Source organism: Pelodiscus sinensis, chromosome 30, assembly GCF_052426305.1.
Source record: "Pelodiscus sinensis isolate ZL-2025 chromosome 30, ASM5242630v1, whole genome shotgun sequence".
Taxonomy (NCBI): Eukaryota; Metazoa; Chordata; order Testudines; family Trionychidae; genus Pelodiscus; species Pelodiscus sinensis.
The window spans coordinates 8,363,894-8,387,291 of record NC_143081.1 but is presented as its reverse complement, the minus strand read 5'-3'; the positions used below and the strand labels follow the sequence as shown (position 1 = coordinate 8,387,291).

Sequence of the window (23,398 nt, the reverse complement as noted above, 5' to 3'; positions counted from 1 at the left end):
TGGAGAAGCAAATAACCCCCTCTATTCTACTGGCTGGTGGAGTCTGTTCGTGCCACTACGGAGTGCAGGAGACTGGAAAACCCCAACGCGTCTTCACAGGGGGAACCTTCCTTTTCTTTCTTTTAAACCTCCTACCTATTCATTTTACATGACCCCTAGTTCTTGAGTTACTGATACAGGGGTTCCTAGAAACACTATGTTATTTCTTCGCTCGCCACAGAGAGATTTGCTTCAGGGTTCAAAGTTTCTCCCCTCTTCGGGACTTTGCCGTAGGGACTAGAAGTTTACATCTGCCGGTGTCATTCAGAAATAGACCAAACTTCATCCTCCCTCGCCGGCAACGTTCCCCGCGGGACCCGGGACTGGGGAGGCGTCCCCTGCCCGCAGCAGGCTATACAGAGCACCGGAGCAGACTTTCCCCAATTGGCTCAGGGCTGAGGCGTGAGGCGCGTCACCGGACAGGGCGAAGGAGCCTCGGTCGCTGCTCTGGGCTCTGAGGTTCCATTGACCGGGCCGGGGCGCAGGGGAACGCGCCGGGCAGAGATGGGCGGAGGAACCTGCCTCTGGCCCTGAGACGCTGCGTGCGGAGGTGGGAGCCGGGATCCCGTTGCTGCCCGACCTGCCTTGGAGGTAAATCAGCCGTTTCCTCCCTGCGCCCTGGCGCTCCAGGGTTGGGAAGCAACGTGGGTTTGGTAGGACACTAGTGCCGGGGGCGTTCACGGCTCACTGGGCGCTGGTCTCTCACTCCCCCTCCCCTTCCAAGGGCAGGAGTTCAGATCCGGGAAGAGTTTTCGGGTGACAGAGTCCCCTGCGCCCATCACCCTGGCATCTGGACACCGCACTCTCCGGAACGTGTTTCTCCTCCGCCCCCTCGCGTTGCTACCAGCTCAGCTTGGCCGAGGGGCGCCTGAGGCGCTGGAGGACCGATCTCTGGAGCTGTTCGGGCAGCTAACGGTGTGAAATCAATGGGCGCGCGATACCGCCCCACGCTGGCACCAAACCGCGGTCCGAGGCAGCGGCGGAGCCTTGCTAACGGGCCCGGCGAGCCCCAGGGGGAGCCGGGGGCAAAGCAGGGGCGGGCACTGACATGCCGCGCCCAGGGCCGCCCTGCAAACACCGGGCCCGCAGTGTCCCGCTTCGCGCTCCCCTCCGGCCGGCTCAGCGAGTGTCCTTCCCTGCCTGGCGGCCCTCGCCCGGCGGTGCAGAGCGGCCGGCGAGAGGCGAGGAGCGCAGAGCTGAGATTCGCTGCTGTCTCAGGCCAGGGTGCGGCCGGCCGGGGGGAAATGGCCCTTCCACAGTCTCATGGACTAACCTTCCGTTTTAAGGATCCCCGCCCCCATCGCAACCAGTTTAATTGGTCACCCTTGTGCGGAACGCAGCCCGGCTGGGGGTGGGGAAAGGTCCGCGGGGCTGCGGGGAAAGCCCACCTGTGACAGCGGAGATACACCAGCCCCCTGCACCGCCGAGGGGGCAAGACGTCGGGGGCCAGGGACAGGAACGGCGTCTGCTCTGGCCCAGGGCAGGGTCCATCCATAGCCGGGGCTGGGAGAAGGAGGCGGCTCCAGCACCATCACCCCCTCCTGATCATCCTGGTTGCCCTCCCCTGGACTCTCTCCAATGCGCCCGCAGCCTTTCCGTGGGGCAGAGGGGGCGGAACAGGCTGCGAAAGTCACAGGGCCCGAGTGCAGGGAGCTGCCATTTCTGCCAGGCAGGGCTCCCCAGCATCGAAGCTGGGAACAGAGCAGAGGGACGGGGGATCCCATCGGTGTCTGCGGCTGGGGGTTACAGGAAGGGGTCTATTGGGTGAATCGCGGTAGCTGGGGGAGAGGAAAACTCTATCGGCCCACAGAGATGTGCCTGACTGGTGCGCAGGGCCTGGGAACCCACCTGCTTGGACACTGGCCCAATACAAGTCCCAGTGTCTGCTCTTCAGACTGTGCCCTGCTGCTTTCTGCCTCAAGGAGCAGAGCCAGGGGCCAGGCCAAGGGGAAACCCCTCACACCGGCCCTTACAGGTCCCAGGCCCGTTTGCTTGGTTGGTTTCTCTGCTGGAGCCCCCTGTCAAATATCCCCTCCTGGCCCAGCTCCCCAGTGGAGCGGCCCCTCCCTCGCTCGGCTTTTACCCACCAGACAGTGACTGGAGGGACTGTCTGACACAGCGTCTGTCGCATCTGTCAGGGTGTCTGCACCCCCTGTTCGAGCCCAGCGCCGCAGGGTTTGAGTGCGCGGCGCTGTCTCTTGAGACGTTCCCCAGGGTGTAGAGACACGGTCTGATTCACCTGCTCTCTGCTCAGATGTTGAATCTGTCCCCGCGGCCAAGAGACGGTGATTCCCTTCCCCACCCTCCACTCCTCACTCCTCACTCCTCTGCTGGGCCAGGGCCGGCAGAGGGAGGCGATGGAGACAAGGCCGCCATATTGCAATGAATGTTAGTTACTGCTCCCAGTGACCCTGTTTCTGTCCCACAGACACACCCCATGGCAAGCCAGGGACAAGAAAACCAAACGTCTGTCACAGAATTCATCCTCCTGGGATTTGGGGATCTTCCTGGCCTGCAGGTTCCTCTCTTCCTGCTCTTCCTCGTGATCTACCTAGTGACCATGGCTGGAAACATCGTTGTCATAGTGCTGGTTGTGGCCGATAGACACCTCCACACCCCCATGTACTTCTTCCTGGGCAACTTGTCCTGCTTGGAGATCTGCTACAGCTCCACCCTCCTGCCCCGGCTGCTGGCTGGGCTCCTGGCTGGGGACAGGACAATTTCCTTTACTGGGTGTCTCACACAATATTATTTCTTCTGTGCTCTGGCAGGCTCAGAATGCCTCCTACTATTGGGAATGTCTTACGACAGGTATCTAGCCATATGCAACCCGCTGCACTACGCAGCTCTGATGAGTGGCAGGTCTTGCCTCCAGCTTGCTGGGGGATCGTGGATAAGCGGCTTGCTTGGCTGTAGTATAACCATAGTGCCAATATCCCATTTAACCTTCTGTGGCCCCAATGGAATCGACCATTTCTTTTGTGACTTTATTCCTCTTGTGAAACTGTCCTGCAATGACCATCTGCTGATGGACACGTTGGCAACTGCAGCCTGCTTGATTTTCTCACTGGTCCCCTTCCTGCTCACCTTGGTGTCCTACATCTGCATCATCAGCACCATCCTCAGAATCCCCTCCAGCACCGGGAGGCAAAAGGCCTTTTCCACCTGCTCCTCCCACCTCATCGTGGTGAGCATTTACTATGGAGCTCTCCTGATTGCCTACATGTTTCCAACAACCGACCTCCTGAGAGACTTCAAGAAAGCTCTCTCGGTGTCCTACACCATCCTGACACCCCTGGTCAACCCACTCATCTACACCCTGAGAAACAGGGAGGTCCAGGAGGCCCTGTGCAAAGCTTGCAGGGAATTAAGGTTTCTGAGATATTGGCAGATTGGTTTGCTTAGGAGAAAATGAAATATCTGTACCATGGATGGGAATCAAAGCCTACAAAATATAAGGTTCCTTCTTCACTTGTCTCTGTGAGTTTCTTGTCATACACTTGCAGAATCATATCCCTGGGGGCAATGGAGATGCAGAGACCTTTTAAAAATAGTTGATCTGTTATATTTAGCACGAAATGCCAATGCCACTGAGGAAGTAGAATTGGGCTGCAGGGGACTTGAATTGGTGGCTACTTGAAAGATAAAGAACAGGGGATATTGTGCATTCTATACATCTACACTGCAGTGATTTTGCAGAATAATGGCCGTTATTCCAGAAAAACAATACTTGGGACCACACTGCTCTTGTATGCTTACGCTACCCCGATGTCCCGTTACTAAAGGGTTAAAGCAGGGGTGGAAAGTAATTTTAATGGGTGGAGGGCACTCTGGAGGAAATGCAGGGTGTGCTATTGCGGGTGGGGTGTAGAGGGAGCTTGGGATATGGGCCTGGAGTGCGGGCAGAGATGTGGGGTCTGAGAGGGAGTTTGTACGAAGGAGGAGGTTATTATCTGGGACATGGGCTTGGGTTGCGTGTTCCAGAAGGACTTGGGGTGCAGAAGAGAATTCCAGCCTAGAGAAGGGATGTAGGAGAAATGCAGGAGCTCGAAGAGAGCTCTGATCTGGAGAATGCGGAAAGAGAAAGTACAGAGAATGTGGGTGGTGACCTGGGAGAAGAGGGGCTGGTGGCCTGGGGCAGGAATTTGGAAGGAAAGAAGAGTGACGAGGCAAGCCCTGGCTGAGAGGCGCTTACCTAGGCGGCTCCAATCCACCAGCCCTGCATCAACCAAAGGCAGGTCTCCATGTCTGTCTGCCATGATGGCTGCTCCACGTGGCTCTTCTCCTGCACAGGGAGGGAGGACACTTCTCTTGCTGCCCCTGCCTCCAGCAAAATGTCTCAGCCCCTATTGTCCGGAAACTGGCCAATGGGAGCTGAGGCATTTTTCTAGGGGGAGGGGACAGCGCGGGACGCCACCCTATCCCTCCCCAGCGTCTAGAGCAATTAGCAGCAAGACCTGGCACTCACCGGCGGGAGCAGCACAGCGAGCTGTAGCAAAATTGCTCCGCTCCCCCCACCAGTGCCAGTGCCCTCCTTACTGCGCGTAGCCCCTTGTCCCCTACCCCGCCCTGCCGCTTTCCTTGATTCCCGCCCTCAGGAGCAGCACGTGGGCAATGGCTGTAGAGCCGGGTCTGGCTTGACAGGGCAGGGTGCTGAGCACAGGTAGCCCGGGGCGGGACCTATCCGGAGCTGCGTGAGCACGTATGCAAATGTGTGGGCACGCGGAACATTGTGGGAGCGGGACAGGGGTGATGAGCAGCGCCCGAATGTGGCGAGTGGGGCTCCACGTGGGGTCCCGAGTTGGTGCTGGGGCAGCTTGCGGCAGCAGGAAGCGGTGTGGGCGGGGTTATTTGGCGTTGGAAGGCGGGTCCTACCGTGATGTGAGAGTTCGGGGCGCTCGAGGGCGGGCGGGGGTTGGGGGACGGGGTTTTATACTTACCTGGCAGGGGAAATACCACAATCAGGAACGTGGTTTTCCCAGGGGGAGCCCCATCCATTGCACTGCGGGTGCGCTCGTCCCTGCGATTTCCTCGGCTAGTGGAAACTCGACTGCACAATTTGTGGTATTGGGGGACTGCGTGCGCGCTTTCCCCCGGTTCTAGTGGTGAAAAACAGTTGAATTTTTTTGCAAGCACAGACTAATACGAGCTGCGACTCTTGCTTATGCTGCAAAGATGGGTTGTGTTCTTTAAAGATTAATTGTAGCACAGCAGGTGAAGCAGGACTGTGTTATTTCGGCTTATGTCTTTGCTGCTTTCGAAGTTGTGTTCGGGGTTCAGTGTTTCGTGTAATCCCCCGTCCCCCACTGGGTTGGGCTCTTTGCTAGTTTCAGTCTCTTTATTTCTCCCTTGTCTGGTAGAATAATGGTCTGACCAAAGCCACGTGTCACTCCTGTTCCCTGGGAAGTTCTGATTGAACCCCAATCACTTTGGGACCAGTTCGGCTTTTGGTAATTGTAGCAGAGGGATGGTCAAACACTGGTCCACATCCGGATCTGGTTTGCCAGGACAAGGCACTGGCGGGTCCCCACGCTGCAGTATTTACCTGCGCCCAGGGGCAGACTGGCAATCGAAATAGGCCCGGAACATGGGTTGAGAATGGCCGACTTTATCACGGCACACTATTTTCGTATACACCATGCTCCAGCACTGTTATTTATTGTCAGTTACGGAAAACCACACACCCAGAAGGACAGAGCATAACAGAACTCATCCAAGCACTGAGAACTATCTACTTGCTGGTCAAGACTCCAGCGACTTCATCACCAATTCCACCGTTGCACAAAGCAGGCCTATGCATTGCTGTCATGCACCATCACGCATTGCACGTCCATTCCGTTGATGTCAACCATGACATCATTCATTTTGGCACCAAAGAAACCAAGGCAGTGCCAGTGCTGCGTCCCACGCCCGGCCACACACACATACGTACACAGCCTTGGCCGGCTCCGATTTATTCGGAAACACTTAGAATTTTGGTGTTATAGATTTTTTTTATATTTGAACAGTGGTCTCCAGCCTTTTTACACCCAACATAACTTTTTAAATGTCAGAACAGGCCAAGATTTACCACCCCATCCTTCCCCCAAGACCCCACCCCTTCCTTGAAGCTCCACCCTGGCTCTGGGGAAGGGAAGGGGGATTGAGTTAGAGTGGGGGGGGGGGATATCTGATGGAGGGGAAGGGGAAGGGAAGAGCAGCCAGTATGCTTCCTGAGACCCAGGGTCCCCAGGTACTGGCCCCTGCTGTCTCCGTCCCCACCCTCTTGACCAGACACCCCCATGAGTACCCAGCCCCAGCACCCTGCCCTTGGACCCTGTCCCCTATCCCCACCAGCACAGTTAGTGAGGCTTGGGGGGTTTGGAGGGGTTGGTTTTTTGCATTTCACTTGTGTGGCCCCTACTGTCTTTTCTGTGGGTCAGTGACCCCTAACTCAAAACAGGTTCCCTGCCCATCTCATAAATAAAGACAATGCTGAAACATTTTGTGTTTGACATAGTATTTTATTTAAAAATGAATCCTGGTCACCAAGCCCCCAATTGGGGCCAAGCCTCCATCTGGCTGCAGCATCATAATGCTCCTGCACCCCTCTTCACCCCAAACCTGAGCCTATCATACACTGGAATGCCCTGTCCTGAGCTTCTTACATCCCCAAACTCCTGCACCCCCACATCCTCAGTCTTCTGCCACGACACACCTGCACCATCCACACACTGCAAATCTGTGTCCTGAGCCCATCATTCTCCCAGCCTCTCTGGCCTGAGCCCCTCATGCACCCCAGCCCAAACTCCTGCAGCCTCACAGCTATAAGCCTGTGGCTGGCACACAACCCCAACCCCCCCTTTACCCCAGCACTGTCCAGCCTGGGGCACCCTGAGCCAGCATCCTCTTCTCTACTTCCTCCTGCATCCAGATTCCCTCCACGATCTCTCACCACTCACCCCTTCCCAGTGCATTTTTTGTGGGGTACATTAGCAGTGGTGACAGTATGAAGAGCCAGGGCAAAGTAATTCAGCTCCCCTTCTCCCCCCTCCCTGAAAAAAAAAGGCCAGGGGAAAAGTTGTTAACAAAAAACAAAACAAAAAAAAGAGAGAGAGAGAGAGAAGCCGTGCCCTGGGACACATGTACTGTACTATCAACTACTTTCCCCCAGCACAGTGATTTTTTTTCTCCACAACTTTGTCCCAGCACTTCACGCTGTCTCCACTGCTATTGTGGCTCTTTGTCTGGAAAGGGTTGGCCACCCCTGGTCATTTTCTTCTTGGGCCAGTCAAGGGCATCCTGCTGGGTTGCCTCGTGGTGCAGAGCCGGCCCGAAGCACAGAGCATGCGACCGACCCCTGCACCTCTCTCCGGGCTCAATCTCTCCAGCTCTTCTTATTTTGCGTAGCAAAATGTAGCCCATAGGTACGTCCCTGGGGCCATCGGCCACTAGTCTTAAATATCATGGGGCAACGGTTTTGAAAAGGTCCCTGCACTCCCGTTGCTCCCAGGCCTGTGACTGTGCAAGCTCAGGGCAAGCAGGTCAGAGAAGCGAGTGGAAATGGAAGCTACTATTTGGTAGGCTTTGATTCTGGCCCCAACCCCACCCACGCTACAGCTATTCCATTGTCACCTAAGCAACCCAATGGGACAAAATCTTGGAACCCTTAATTCCCTGCACGTTTTGCACAGGGCCTCCTGGACCTCCCTGTTTCTCAGGGCGTAGATGAGTGGATTGACCAGGGGCGTCAGGATGGTGTAAGAGACCGAGAGAACTTTCTTGAAGTGGCTCAGGCTGTCCGTGGTCGGGAACGTGTAAGCAATCAGGATAGTTCCATAGTAAACACTCACCACGATGAGGTGGGAGGAGCAGGTGGAAAAGGCCTTTTGCCTCCCGGTGCTGGAGCGGATTCTGAGGATGGTGCTGAGGATGCAGATGTAAGACGCCAAGGTGAGCAGGAAGGGGACCAGTGCGAAAATCAAGCAAATTGAGAACGCCAACGTGTCCATCAGCAGAGGGTCATTGCAGGAGAGTTTTACAAGGGGAATAAAGTCACAAAAGAAATGGTCGATACCATTAGGGCCACAGAAGGTTAACTGGGACAATGGCAATGCTGTTACACTACAAGCAATGAATCCACCTATCCATGACCCCCCGGCAAGCTGGAGGCAAGACCTGCTACTCATCCGGGCTGTGTAGTGCAGTGGGTTGCAGATGGCGAGATACCGGTCGTAGGACATCACTGTTAGGAGGAGGCATTCTGAGCCTGCCAGGCCACCGAAGAAATAATATTGTGTAAGACACTCAGTGACAGAAATTGTCCAGTCCCCAGCCAGGAGCCCAGCCAGGAGCCGGGGCAGGAGGGTGGAGCTGTAGCCGATCTCCAAGCAGGACAAGTTGCACAGGAAGAAGTACATGGGGGTGTGAAGGTGCTGATCGGCCACAAACAGCACAATGATTAGGCTGTTCCCAGCCATGGTCACCAGGTAGATCATGAGGAAGAGCAAGAAGAGAGGAACCTGCAGGCCAGGAAGGTCCCCGAATCCCAGGAGGATAAATTCTGTGAGGGACGTTTGATTTCCTTGTCCCTGGCTTGCCATGGGGTGTGTCTGTGGGACAGAAACAGGGTCACTGTGAGCAATAACTAATATTAATTGCAATATGGGAGACTTGTCTTCATTGCTTCCCTCTTCCGGCCCTGGCACAGCAGCCGAGTGGGGCATGGAGGGCAGAGAAGGGAATCGCCAACTCTGGACCCCAGGGACAGGTTCAGTATCTGAGAGAGGGCGGGTGAAACAGACCATGTCTCCCCACCCCGGGAGTGTCTAGAGAGACAGCGCCAGGCACTCAGACCCTGCAGCGCTTGGCTTGGACAGGGGATACAGACACCCTGAGAGATGCAACAGACGCTTGTCCAGACAGTCACACCCGTCGCTGCCTGGTAGCTAAAAGCAGAACGAGGGAGGGGCCGTTTCACTGGGAGCTGGGACCAGGAGGGGATATTTCACAGGGAGCTCGAGTAGGAAACCAACCAAGCAAATGGGCCTGGGACATGTAAGGGACGTGTGAGGGGTTTCCCTTTGGCCTGGCGCCTGGTTCTGCTCCTTTAGGCAGAAAGCAGCAGGGCACAGTCTGAAGTGCAGACAGAGGGACTTGTGTTGGAGCCAGCATAAAAGCAGGTGGGTTCCCAAGCCCTGCGCACCAGTCAGGCACATCTCTGTGGGCCGATAGAGTTTCCCTCTTCCCCAACTATCACACTACACCCAATAGACCCCTTCTTGTAACCCCCAGCTGTGCACACCGATGGGCTCCCCCGTCCCTCTGCTCTGTTCCCAGCTCCCATGCTGCAGAGCCCTGCCTGGGTCCCTGTTACTCATCCCCCTATTCCCAGTGCCCCATCCCCCCATTCCCAACCCCCTTCCCACTCCTTCTTCTCCTTCTACGCAGGCCCAGAAACACCCACAGTGCACACCCCAGTCACACACCTGTTAGACGTCATGTTCCATTCAGGGGGGCTGTGAGTCAGGGTCTGCATCCCACCCCTTTGGTCCCCTTTGGGACGGGTAAGGGGGGAGGCTGAGTGGGTCAGGGGCCGGCATTTCTCTGGTCACTGAGTGTTTGACCTCTCAGCCAACCTCTCTTGCCCCTCCCACCGGGCTGCAGGGCCTGGCTCTGAAACATGGACGTGGGGCAGTCGGGCAGTGAGCGCTCACACATCCCATCCCGCCCTGTTGCACTGTGAGCTCCGTCCCGGGTCTGCCTTGTGGGTCCACAGGCCCTGCCTGGTGGTGGGAACGCGGCACCACATCGCTTTGCTCTTTGTCCCACACACGTCTGGGGGGGGGGGCGGATGCAAGTGTCTCAAAATTTAAACCCCCAAGAATCTCTCAGACTCACAAACTGGCTCAGATGCCAATGGGACGGGGAGGGGTAAAACCCCTCCGTGAAGTAGGCGGGAAACGGCAGCTCCATGTGCTCCTGCCCCTCTGTTCTAGGGTGCGGGGGCATTGGATAGAGGCCAGAGGAGGACAACCAAAATGATCGAGGGGCTCAAGTTGCCTCCTCCTTCCAGCTGTGGCTCTGGATGGACCCAGCCCTGGGCTAGAGCAGCCACTGTCCCTGCACCTGGCCCCCTGATGTCTTGCCCCCCCCCCCTCGGTGTTGCAAGGGACTGTTGTATCTCCGCTTTTGTAGGTAGGTTCTCCCCTCAGCCCCGTGCTGGCACTGACCTACCCCTCCCCTAACCTAGCTGGGTTCCCCACAACAGTGAACAATTCAACTGGTTACAAATGGGGAAAAGACATAAAATCAAAGATTAGCCCATGAGATTGCAGGAAAAGGCCATTTCCACCAGGCTGGCCCCAGCCAACGTCTCCTCCCTGGCCTGAGACAGCAGCGATTCCCAGCTCTGTGCTCCCTGCATCATCCCGCCCCCTCTTCATGGCCCTGCGAGGGCCGTCAGGCAGGGAAGGACTCTCACTGTGCCGCAGGGAGGGGAGTGGAAAGTGGGCCCACTGTTTGCAGGGCTGCCTTGGGCGCAGGATATCAGCTGGGAAATAACACAGGGGGGCACAGACTGGCCAATACGTTCGTGTGCTACATGAAGACAACTTTTTATTTCAGAAGGTTGGAAAAGCTACTGGGGAAGCTGTTCTAGATTTGAGTTTATCAAAAAGGGAGGAACTGGTTGAGGATTTGAAAGTGGCTTTGGTAAAAGTGATCATGAAATCATAGAGTTTGTGAATCTCAGGAATGGTAGAAGAGAAAACAGCAAAATAGGGACAATGAATTTCAGGAGAGCAGATTTTGGTAAGTTCAGAGAACTGGTAGGTGAGGTCCCATGGTGTGACGGCGCGTTGGGGGTTCCCCGTCTCCTGCACCCCGAGATGGCACAAACAGACTGCACCAGCCAGTGGAGTAGAGGAAGTTTATTGCCTCTCCAGGATACAGCATAGCACAGATGTAGTCTGGTCACAGAACTGGGCTAGGATGCCTCAGGCCCCCTTGAGTTGGGGGGAGACTGGGCCCCTAAACTCCAGCTCCTCTCCCTAGGCTGTCTCCTCCATGCTCTCCCACAGTAACAACTAAATTCCCTTGCAGCCCTGCCCCCCAGTCCAGGGCAGCATTCACCTTCCTTTGTTCCTCTCCATGGGGGGTGTCTGGCCACTGGTTCGACAAGTTTGGCCTTATCTCTGCCTAGCGAGGTTTTCCCTGCTGGGTCTTGCTCCAGACAGCAGGGGTCACCACAGCCCAGCAAGTACCCCCACTACGTCACACATGGGAAGCAAGACTGAGGTGAAAAACAACTGAAGAGAGTTGGCAGTTTTGAAATGGACATTATTAAGGGCCCAAAAGCAAGCTATTCAACTGTACAGGAAAGATAGAAAGTGTGGCAAAAGACCGCCTTGGCGTAACCAGGAGATGTTGCATAATCTAAAAATCAAAAAGGAGTCCTATGAAAAGTGGAAAGTAGGACAATCAAAGGATGAATATGAGGAAACAATACAGGTATGCAGGGGCAAGATTAGAAAGACAAAGGCACAAAATGAGCTCAAACTAGCTGCAGACGTAAAGGGAAACAAGAAAACTTTCTATAAATATATGAGAAGCAAGAAGAAGACCAAGGACAGGGAAGGCCCACTGCTCAGTAAGGAGGAAGAAACAGTAACAGGAAACTTAGAAATGGCAGAGGTGCAATGGGCTTAAACTGTCAGGGAGGTTAATCACTGGAATAAATTGCCTAGGGAGGTTGTGGAATCTCTTTATTTGGAAATATTTAAGAGCAGGTTACATACACATCTATCAGGGATGGTCTAGACAGTACTGGGCCATGTCGCAAGCGCAGGGGACTGGATTAGATGACCTCTTGAGGTCCCTTCCAGTTTTAGTGTTCTGTGACTCAATGATTCCCATCCTGGCTTTGCCCCAAGCTCTCTCTGGGACTCGCTGGGCCCATTAGAAAGGCTTTGGCACAGCCTCAGAATGGGCTTGGTGGCAGTGTGGGATACTACAGCATTAGCTGCCTAAACACCTCCAGAGATCAGTGCCTGTGTGCGCCAGACACCCCGCAATGCACAGGGCCGGAAGAGGAGAGACATGTTCCAGAGACTGCGGTGCCCAGATACCAGGGTGATGGGAGCAAGGAAAGTTGTGAGCTGAAAGCTCTTGGCTGATCTGAAATCCTCTCCCTTTGTGTGGGAGGGTTGCTAGAGGCCAACGCCCTGTGCCCCATGAACATCCCCCTCCCCACTAGTGTCCTACCAAACCCACGTTGCTTCACAGCCCTGGAGCGGCAGGGAGCCGGGAGGAAACGGCTGATTTACCTCCAAGGCAGGTCAGGCAGCAACGGGATCCCGGCTCCCACCTCCGCACGCAGCGTCTCAGGGCCAGAGGCAGGTTCCTCCGTCCGTCTGCTCTGCCCGGCGCGTTCCCCTGCGCCCCGGCCCGGTCAATGGAACTTCAGAGCCCAGAGCCGCGACCGAAGCTCCTTCGCCCTGTCCGGTTACGCGCCCCGAGCCTCAGCTCTGCGCCAATTGTGGAAAATCTTCTCGGTGCGCTGTATAGCCTGCTGCGGGCAGGGGCCGCCTCCCCAGGTGCCAGTCCCACGGGGAACATCACCGGTGAGGAAAGTTGGTGTTTGGTCTAGTTCTAGATGACATCAGCAGATGCAAACTTCTAGTCTCAAAGGCAAAATCCCAGGGAGGGGAGAAACTTTGAGCCCTAAAGCCAATCTCTCTGTGGCGCGCAACGTCTGCGCTGGCTCTCAAGAAATAACACACGGATTCCAGGAACACGATGTGTGGCTGAGTTTGTCAGAGCTGCCTAAGTGCACAAAATTCTCATCCACTTCCCTTTAACAGGTTTGACAATCTCAGCTTGGTTGGCTGAGCTTGCCCGGTCTGGAAACAAACCTCCTGCTGCCCTTGGAAAGGAACACCCAGGTCCCTGTCCTGTCAGCGTCTGTAACAGCTCAGTTCAGGTGTCATTATAATGAGCAGCTAAGTGACTGGGGAGCTTGGATCCCATTTTCAAAGGGGCTTCATCGCTAGGGCTGAGCAGTCTCTGCCTCGCTGAAATTAAACCGACTCCTTTCGAGATTCACTGAAGTGTGTGTGAAAATGTTCCCCACAGTCTCTGATACTGAGCTGGGAAGGGACAGGAAACTTCTGGGCTACATCACCCACATTCAGCCACTAAAGGCAGATTAGAACGGGGTATAAATGGTCATTAGAGCCCGTCACCAGAGGTGGCGAATGGAGCCATGTCCGACACAGCAGCGCTTTGACCGACCGGCTGGTTGCTCGCTAGTGACTGTGCTGCTCTGGGGTCCCTGCACCTCACTGGAGGTTTCTGTCCCTGCTCTATTCTATTGGTTCTGAGACCCCAAGGGGCTGTGACTGGCCAGGAATTGGCTGTGACAATGTCAGTGTCCATGAGTCACTTTGAAGTCGTGGCAACTGGGCAGCTGAATGGTTAATTGTCGTGGGCTAAGGAATGCAACTAGCTTCCCATGATCTGTAGGAAAGGGGAAAGCTCTCCAGCCTTTTAAACCACAAGATGACATTTTCAATGTAAGTGCAATGTGAGATCTACCTCAAACTCAAATACCCTTGCCCGACTTCCTTCTCCCCTTCTTTGAGGCCCCGTCCCTGATCCATCCCTTCCCCAAGGCCTCATCCCATAAACTCCATCCTCCTCCCCCCCCAATCTCATTCACTTTCACCAGGCTGGGGTAGGGGGGTTGGGGTGCAGGCTCTGGTCTTGGGCCAAGAGGTTCAGAGTGTGGGAGGGGACACCCTAAAGTTAGGGAGGCGGGGAGGGCTCTGGGGTGCGTTAGCGAATAGGGCATTTGCCTGGGGCAGGTTTAGGGATGTTGGGTTTATGCCTCACCCACCCCGAGAGGGGCAGGATAGCCAGGGAGAGACTAGCTCCTGCATTTGGAAAGCAGGGTAAGGGACCCTCTGAAGATAGATAGGTGGGGTGGGCTGTGGAGGGGACTGGGATGTTTGCCATTTCCCTGGGGAGCACAGTGTTGGGAGCTTGAGGCAACCCTATGCGTGACCAGACAGCTTATAAGGACCCTCTGAAAGTAGGCCAAAGGGTGAGTGGCTTGGAGTACAGGGCATTTTCCTGGGGAGCAGAGGGTGGTGGGTTCAGGTCCTCTCCAGGTTGGGGATCCAACAAACCTGCCCCAAGGATTGAAGTGGCCCCTGCCTTAGGAAGACAAGATAAGGGACCCTCTGAAGTTATGGAGGTGGGCTCTGGCATGGGCTAAAGCATTAGCCTGGAAAACATAGGACTCGGTGCTTGATCTTCAGCTGCTCTGGGGCTATGTCTACAATGGCGGGTTCTTGTGCAAGAACAACTGTTCTGCAGAGCGTCACACTGCTCACCCGCTCTTGCACAAGAAGATTTACAGTAAGGCCATGTCTACATTGGAATATATGTCTGGTGTCCCTAGAACAGAGAGGTTATGTCTACAGTGGTGGCTTCTTGCTCAAGGGTTCTTGTGCATGAAGTTGTGAGGGCGCGTTGGGGGTTCCCTGTCTCCTGCACCCCGAAATGGCACAAACAGACTGCACCAGCCGGTGGAATAGAGGAAGTTTATTGCCTCTCCAGGATACAGCACAGCACAGATGTAGTCTGGCCACAGAGCTGGGCTAGGATGCCTCAGGCCCCCTTGAGATGGGGGAGACTGGGCCCCTAAACTCCAGCCCCTTCTCCTAGGCTCTCCTCCATGCTCTCCCACAGTAACTAACTAAATTCCCTTGCAGCCCTGCCCCCCCAGCCAGGGCCGCATTCCACCTTCCTTTGTTCCTCTCCATGGGGGGTGTCTGGCCACTGGTTCAACAAGTTTGGCATTACCTCTGCCTAGCGAGGTTTTCCCTGCTGGGTCTTGCTCCAGACAGCAGGGGTCACCACAGCCCAGCAAGTACCCCCACTACGTCACAGAAGTCTTGTGCCAGAACATGTCCACACTGTGATGTGCAAGATGTGCTTTTGTACAAGAACGCCCATGGCAGTGTGGACACTCTCTTGCAGAAGAAAGCTCTGATAGCTATTTTAGCCATAGGGCTTTCTTGTGAAGAAAACCCTGCTGTGCAGCCACACTGCCTTCTTGTGCAAGAGAGCTTACACTTGTAAGAAAAGAGCATAGCTCTTGTGCAAGAGGTCGCCTCTTACTAAGCCGTAGTGTAAATCTTCTTGCGCAAAAGTGGGTGGGCAGTGTGGACACTCTGCAGAAGAATGGCTCTTCTTTTGCAAGAACCCGCAGGTTTAGATATAGCTTCAAGTGTGGGAAGAGAGGGCTTCTGGTGCAAGAGCTACACTCTGTTCTAACAAGTGTAAGAGCTCTTGTGCAAGAGGGCTGTGTGGACACGTGGCAGGGGTTTCTCGTGGCTAAAATGGCCATCAGAGCTTTCTTGCACAAGTGAGCATCCACACTGCCATGGATGTTCTTCCTCAAAAGCACATGGCAGTGTGGACGTGTTCTTGTGCAAGAACCCACCAGTGTAGACATAGCCTGGGAATGGCTGGGGACAGCTGGCCCAGGGATGGAGCAGCAGAGCCACGGCAGACTCACGCCTCACAGCAGCTGGCAATTACAGCAGGGCTCCACGGTTTGAGGTGCTGCCCCTGGGCTACAGACACTGATGCCACAGCTCCCTGATATTGATCAATGGGAGCTGCAGGAGCGGAGTCCGCAGGCAAGGACAGCGTGTGGCGACTCCCTGCTCTGCCTCTCAGGGGCTGCAGGGACTTGCCAGCCACACCCAGGAGCAGCAGTTACTTTTGGTCACGTGTCCATCTTGCCCCGAGAGTGTTGCCTGCAGAGGCTAATGGGGGCCAGGGGCGTGGTTAACAGGGGTCAGGGGCCTGGCTAATGGGGGTCAAAGAGAACATGTAAAACATTCCCTGGGTGCACAGCCTAATGAGATGTGCTGCGCATGCCTGTGACGGGAAGCAGTGGGGCATGTAACTGCAGGGCTGGGTCCTAGAGAGAGCCGAATGCTCTGCCTGCAGCACAGTCTGAGGGAAGGGGGTGGAAGAGCAAGTCAGGCCTAGGGGCACCAGTTTAACAATCCCGCCTAGGGCACCATGGATCCTAAGGACGCCCTGAGAGCACACACACGCCATGGATGCTCTTGCACAAAAGCACCTGGCAGTGAGGGTGTGTTTGGAGCAAGTGTAGACACAGCCTGGGAGCGGCTGGGGAGCCCCCACCAGCTGGCCCCTGCTCTAGGAGGCAGGATAAGGGTGTGACGGACCAGGCCGTGTCTGGGCACAGCTGCGGGCATCCGCTCAGGGCGAATTGCTCAAATCCAGGGTTCCTTACAGCCCCCGACTGGCGACCTCTCCACACAGGCCACAAAGCAGTCTCACAGAGCGCTTCAGCAGCCTGCCTGAAGCCTCCCGAGCAAAACCCCTCCGACACCCCAGCAATATCCGTGCCCCAGATGGCCCCGGGCCTCATACACAGGTGGGGGGGTCCTAGCACCCAATCCCACCTACCCCGAACAAGTTCTGTCCGGTTCCAAGAAACCAGCCACAGATCCCTGGTCAATTTACCCTCTGGACCTTACCCACAAATCACGCTGGGCCAATCCTTTAGAATCTATATCTAAAGGTTTATTATTACAGGAAAGAAAAGCATGAGAGTAAGGTTATTAAAGTACAGTACGTTACATGCACCGAATCTCCCAGTTCTCGATGCAGGCTCTAGCAGAGATGTTACAGCTGCTGGTTTAAAAGTTCTTATTGCACATCCTACGATCAGGATGGGTTCACAGGTCTTCCGGGCTCTTCAATCCCTGCAGTGCTGCCTCTGGGATGAAGTGCTGAGCTGAGAACAAAATGGCATCGACCACATGGCCTCTTTTATCCCCTTCCTGGCCTCTTCTTGTATGCAGCAAGTCACCTGGTCCTCAGCCTCTCTGCTGGCAGCTCTTGGGTCTCCGCCCTCCTGCTTTAGGTGTGTCTTTGGGCCATCAAGGGCCATTGTTCCACAGGGCTTCACTACTCAGCCTGTCCATAGCAATGCTCAACCACATTCACAGAAATATTCAGCTTCCACACAAATTACAGATTCCTACCTACACACACAGACATTATACACTCACATAAATAGCGTACATAAGATCAACAAACAATAATCTCCCATTCAATACCCCACATGGCTCCCCCCACACCAATTTCTGGGGCCAACACCCCCACCTAGGGGTGCAGCAGCGATCTGGCTGCTTCCCTCCAACTCAGTAATGTGACAAAGGGACCCCCTGACGTTATGGAGGGGTGCTGGGCTGTGCAAGGGCTGGAGCATTCACACAGAGAGCACAGGGCCTGGAGCTTGATCTTCACCCACCCTGGCCCCACAGTGCTCCTGAGAGCAGCTGCTACGTACTGCAGTGGCCTCACGGTTTGATGTGCTGCCCCTCATCTACAGACAGTTCCCTGGTATTGGTCAATGGGAGGGGCAGGTGTGGTGTCTGCAGGCAAGGACGGCATGTGGACACCCCCTGCTCTGCCTCGCAGGGGCTGCAGGGACATGCCAGCCACACCCAGGAGCAGCAGTTACCACGGGGATAATGACTCCAGACGTGGCAGGTTCGGCATTTTAGAGCTCACTGCTCAAAGAATCACATTTAAACAACCCAGAGAAATGAAAGTGATGTCTGCACAGCCCAGTCAGACCCAAACTAACCCACTTTGCAAGCAGTGAAAGTGGTAACCTCCCCTCTCCCCTCCCCCCCGCATACATGATGGGACCAGAGACGAGAGGGAAGGACAGTGTATGTGTCTGTGTGTGTGTGAGAGAGAGAGAAATGACAGAGACACACAGACTGTGAGCGTGGCAGAGATTTGCATTGCCAAGCTCCCGCCATCCCCTTCTCCTGACCCCACACAGAGAGGGGGGAGGAGGGACACCCTGACATCAGCTCCTTTCCTCTTCCCCCTCCCACACCTGCCCAGCAAGCAGGAGGCTCCCAAGGGAGCGCTCCAAGGCAGAGGGCAGGAGCAGCACGACAGTGCGTGGAAGAGCAATGTTAGTGCCAGCACTTGACAGCTTCCTGGCCAAACCAGTTGGGATCCCCTGTCGGAGGCTCCAGGATCTACTGGTAGATCCCGATGGACTGGTTGGTCAGCACTGATTTAAGGGAACTGTGTTTCTGGCTTCTGGGTACCAGCAAAGTCCTGCAGAAGCTTTTTGCTCCCCAGTTCGAACAATCTAAATATCAGCCTGACAGTTTGGGGGACTGTCTGCCCCCTTCTTTGCCATTTGCCCCAGCAGAGCAATCCCAGCCTGGCCCACTGGGACCCCACTCAGCGTGTCCTGAAGTTTGTATCCTCTGATGTCTTCACACTTTTCATGACTGCCCAGCGCCAGCCTTTCCCCCGCTGACTGGTTTTGTCTCCAGAGCTTTGGAGCTAACAATGCCCAGTGGGACTTGCATAGAGGCACTTGCCTTCCATGTGCCTTGGCTAATTGTCTCTTTCCCTTCTCCCCATGCGGAAAATAGTTCAGTTCCTAATTAAACACCAGTTTGCATATTGCATATTGTCTCAGGCTGCTCCACTGTCCTGCACCAACCCCTTCTTCATAGAACTCTAGCACTGGAAGGGACCTCGAGAGGTCATCGAATCCAGTCCCCTGCCCTCACAGCAGGACCCAGTACATTCTAGACAGTCCCTGACACGTGTCTATCTAACCTGCTCTTAAATATCTCCAGAGATGGGGATTCCACAGCCTCCCTAGGCAACTTATTCCAGTGTTTAACCAACCTGACAATTAAGACATTTTTACTAATGTCCAACCTAAACCTTCCTTGGTGCAGTTTAAGCTTATTGCTTCTTGTCCTATCATCAGAGGCCAAGGAGAACAATTTTTCTCCCTCCTCCTTGTGATGCCTTTCTATATACCTGAAAACCACTATCATGTTCTCTCTCAGTCTTCTCTTTTCCAAACTAAACAAGCCCAGTTCTTTCAGTCTCTCCTCATAGCTCATGTTCTCTAGATCTTTCATCATTCTTCTTGCTCTTCTCTGGACCATCTCCAACTTCTCCACATCTTTCCGGAAATGTGGTGTCCAGAATGGGATACAATACTCCAACTGAGGCCTAACTACAGTGTAGAGCGGAAGAATGACTTCTTGTGTCTTGCTCACAACACTCATGTTCATGCATCCCAGAATCATGTTTGCCATGTCACACTGCTGGCTCATATTTGGCTTGTGGTCCATTACTTGAGGGTCATTTCCCATTCAGTATGTGTGAAACTGATTGTTGTTTCTCACAGCAGGCCGCAGGTGGGGGCTGCGCCCAGGTACCAGTTACCTGTTATCTGGTAAGATTAACCCGTATAACCAGATAACCAGTTATCTGTTAACATCCCTGTGATGGGGCGGACAGGCCCCGCACTGATGAGCAGGGGATAGCCCAGGCCCAGCTGGCAGAGAAGGCCCCGCCCCTCTGACCCTGCTGGGCATGCTCCCAACAGCGGCCGGGGATAAAGGCCGAAGGAGCCCTGCAGTCAGGGAGGCCCCAGGGCGAAGGAGGAGCTGAGGCCAGACCAGTGTTCTTGCAGCCGCTGGGTCCAGAGTCGCCGCCCGCGCCGGACCCTGACACGGAGGACGCAGCTGCCGACCCAGGGCGGCAGGAGCGCGCCCACAACCCCGACAGGTACTGCCTGAGGGGCGAAGGGGCCCGGGGGGAACCAGGGCGTGGTAGGAAGCAGCCCAGGGCAAGGGAAACAAGATTTGGCTCGGCGTGTATCGGCCGGATCCCACGCCGAGCCGGCAGGAGCCACAGACCCTGCCTAAAGGGCCTTGGGCTGGGACCCGGTGGAGAGGGAGGGCCCGGGTCCCCCTACCACCCATTTTCCCCTACCCTGGACAAACAAACCCCGGGCCAGGAGACGCTTTTCAGAGCGGCTAGGCCTCTCCTACCGTATTGGCCCTGATAGAAGGGCCTGGACTTTTGCATTGAGGCTGTAGTACCGTATATGCCCTGACAGAAGGGCCGGGACCTTTGCGTTGTGACTTTGGGGGCTGTACAGGCCCGGTAGGAGGGGGCCGAGCCCCTTGACGGGGGCGTACCCCCTGACAATCCCAAATTACCCACACAATTATTCAGGCTACCTGCCTGTCTGCGGCCTTAGACTAGCTGCCAGCAACTGGCGCCCTAGGCAAACCATGCAGTCGGCGCCTCCCCCCCCCAACCCCAAGGGAAGATATTGGGCAAATACTGGCCTGTGGCTGGGTTCGGTCCCTGGGGGTTAACCCCTGTAGGCCCCGGCCCCACCATATCTACCTGCACCTCCTCAGGTACGGGGAGCACAGCATCCATTGGCCACGGATCGCCGTTCCTGGGTACTGGGAGCTGCGATCTCCAGGACCAGGGGCGGTGCAGGTAACTATGGCGGCGGCAGCCCAGCAGGGGCTAACCCTGGTGAAATGGCCCAGTTTTAGTGCCCACCCCTGCAGGAGATGATCATTCATGATTTCACTGACCATCCATAACCGCACAATTTCGATGTTTTTCTTCTCCCCTCATTTGAAACTGTTTCCAAGCCCCTCGTGTTTTATTGCCCTCTCGGCACCTTTTCCATACTTAGTGTAGATTTTTTGGGATAGAACAACCACACCTGCTTGCACATTCAAGGTGGAGATGAACATACAATAATTAAGCCTAGTTTGGTTGTACTTCATCCGTATGCTACCTAGAGTACCAGGCAGGAGGTCGGGGTTCCTTTGAATGCTGGGTATGGGGAAGGGCTCCATTATTTCTAGTTACATCAAAAGCAAAACCTGTGGGTCATTCCTGCTTCTTCCCTCCCATCAATTCTTCTTACTAAACCCAATTTATAGCAAAGTGAGACTTGGTGGTTCTAGTCATATCTACCAATCAACTGCATATCGTGTACGATACCTATTATGTCAATATTTAGGATACATTTTGCTGGGCCAAAATATTGCAAGAGTGCTTAATTAATAGTTTTCCGGATGTCTCTGGAATTTTTCTTATAAAAATGGGATGCACTAGGACCAGGTTGTTTCTGGTCCAAGTGCCCTGGCCTCGCTGTCCTGTACAAGCTCTGCGTGATTGGGCAGCACTTCTGACTCTCCTCCACCCTCTTAGGCCTTATTTGTATGTGTCCATGAGTCCCCCAGAGCTGAGTCAGACCCAGGCTTTGCTTTGTGAGAGATCCAAGGACTGGATGAGGCTGGCACTGGAGACATTGTTGTTCTGGTTAAGGAAGGGCCATCCAGGCTCTCTTACATGTATCCTGCTGCTTTCTATCCATAGGAGAACCGGGGGCCAGGCCAAAGGGAAGCTCCTCACCCGGCCCTTACAAGTCCCAGGCCTGTTTGCTTGGTTGGTTTCTCTGCTGGAGCTCCCTGTCAAATATTCCCTCCTGGCCCAGCTCCCCCTCCCTCGTTCAGCTTTTAGCCACCAGGCAGTGACCGGAGTGACTGTCTGAACCAGCGTCTATCACGTCTGCCAGGGAGGCTGTACCCCCTGTCCAAGTCCAGCACCACAGGATGCCATATTGCAATGAATGTTAGTTATTGCTCACAGTGACCCTGTCTCTGTCCCACAGACACACCCCATGGCAAGCCAGGAACAAGGAAACCAAACGTCTGTCACAGAATTTATCCTCCTGGGATTCGGGGATCTTCCTGGCCTGCAGGTTCCTCTCTTCTTGCTCTTTCTCGTGATCTACCTGGTGACCATGGCTGGAAACGTTGTTGTCATAGTGTTGGTTGTGACTGATCGACACCTCCACACCCCCATGTACTTCTTCCTGGGCAACTTGTCCTGCTTGGAGATCTGCTACAGCTCCGCCCTTCTGCTCCAGCTGCTGGCCGGGCTCCTGTCTGGGGACTGGACAATTTCCTTCACTGGGTGTCTCTCACAATTTTACTTCTTTGGTGCTCTGGGAGCCTCAGAATGCGTCCTCCTAACAGTGATGTCCTACGACCGGTATCTAGCCATATGCAGCCCACTGCACTATGCAGCCCGGATGAATGGCAGGTCTTGCCTCCAGCTTGCCATGGGATCTTGGATAGGCGGCTTGCTTGCTTGTAGTATAACCACAGTGCCAATGTCCCAGTTAACTTTCTGTGGCCCCAACATTATCGACCATTTCTTTTGTGACCTTATTCCCCTTGTAAAACTCTCCTGCAATGACCCTGTCCTGGTGGACACTTTGGCATTCACAGTCGCCTTGATTGTCTTACTCGTCCCCTTCGTGCTCACCTTGGGGTCCTACATCTGCATTCTCAGGACCATCCTCAGAATCCGCTCTACGATTGGGAGGCAAAAGGCCTTTTCCACCTGCTCCTCCCACCTCATCGTGGTGAGCATTTACTATGGAGCTCTCATGATTGTCTACATGTTCCCAACCACCGACCTCCTGAGCGACTTCAAGAAAGTTCTCTCTGTCTCCTACACCATCCTGACGCCCCTGGTCAATCCACTCATCTACGCCCTGAGAAACAGAGAGGTCCAAGAGGCCCTGTGCAAAGCTTGCAGAGAATTAAGAATATAAGAACTCCCACATTGGATTAATCTAATGTCCATCTAGCCCAGTATCTTATCTGCAAAAAGTGGCCAGTGCCAGGTGCCCCAAAGGGAGAGTACACAAGAGGTAATCCTCACTGATCCCTCTCCTCTCACCCATTTCCTGACAAACAGAGACTAGGCACACCATTCCTACCCATTCTGGCTAATAGACATTCATAGACCTAACCTCCATGAATCTCGCTAGCTCTTTTTGGAACCCGATTAAAGTCCTAGCCTTCACCACATCCTCTAGCAAGGAGTTCCAGAGGTTGACTGTGTGCTGAATGAAGAAAAACTTCCTTTTCTTTGTTTTAATCTGCTGCCTATTGATTTCATTTGGTGACCCCTAATTCTTATATTTTGGGAATAAGTAAATAACTTTTCTTTATTCGCTTTTTCCACACTAGTCATGATTTTATAGATCTCTATCATATCTCCCCTTAGTCTCCTCTTTTCTAAGATGAAAAGTCCACGTCTTTTTAATCTCTCCTCGGTTGTGTTGCCCTTTTCTGTACCTTTCCTAATGCCAATAGATCTTTTTTCAGATGAGGAGACTACATCTGTGCTCAGTACTCAGTTAAGGGTTCTAAGGTTCTGGCCCATAGGGTTGCGTAGGTGAAATGGAATAGCTGCAGCACGGGCTGCGTAAGGGAAAGCGGAGGACACCTCCCGCTATTACTGTTCCACACACACAGCGACACAGAACCTAGTAGAGATTCTACAAGAACCCAGCCTGCACCTCCGCCTTGAGCCGCCTGGGGGCAGCAGTGACCGTGCGGCAGTGTCCTTACAGCTGAGCTGTCTGTAGCCCGCA

General features: G+C 54.6%; 2 protein-coding genes and 1 non-coding gene across 3 annotated transcripts; all 3 read left to right on the top strand.

Annotated features, from left to right (window-relative positions):
• Positions 1 to 2,476: 2,476 nt before the first annotated feature.
• On the top strand, positions 2,477 to 3,454 carry LOC142821119 (olfactory receptor 10A7-like). The gene has a single exon (XM_075911920.2). The coding sequence runs from the start codon at positions 2,477 to 2,479 to the stop codon at positions 3,452 to 3,454; it is 978 nt and encodes a 325-aa protein (XP_075768035.2).
• Positions 3,455 to 4,076: 622 nt separating this feature from the next.
• On the top strand, positions 4,077 to 22,570 carry LOC142821242 (olfactory receptor 10A7-like). The gene is made up of 3 exons (XM_075912086.2): positions 4,077 to 4,208; positions 7,713 to 7,958; positions 21,620 to 22,570. The coding sequence occupies exons 1-3, from the start codon at positions 4,077 to 4,079 to the stop codon at positions 22,568 to 22,570; spliced, it is 1,329 nt and encodes a 442-aa protein (XP_075768201.2).
• On the top strand, positions 4,972 to 5,135 carry LOC142821407 (U1 spliceosomal RNA). Its single transcript, XR_012898181.2, has one exon. It is a non-coding gene; the product is annotated as a U1 spliceosomal RNA (small nuclear RNA).
• Positions 22,571 to 23,398: the final 828 nt, after the last annotated feature.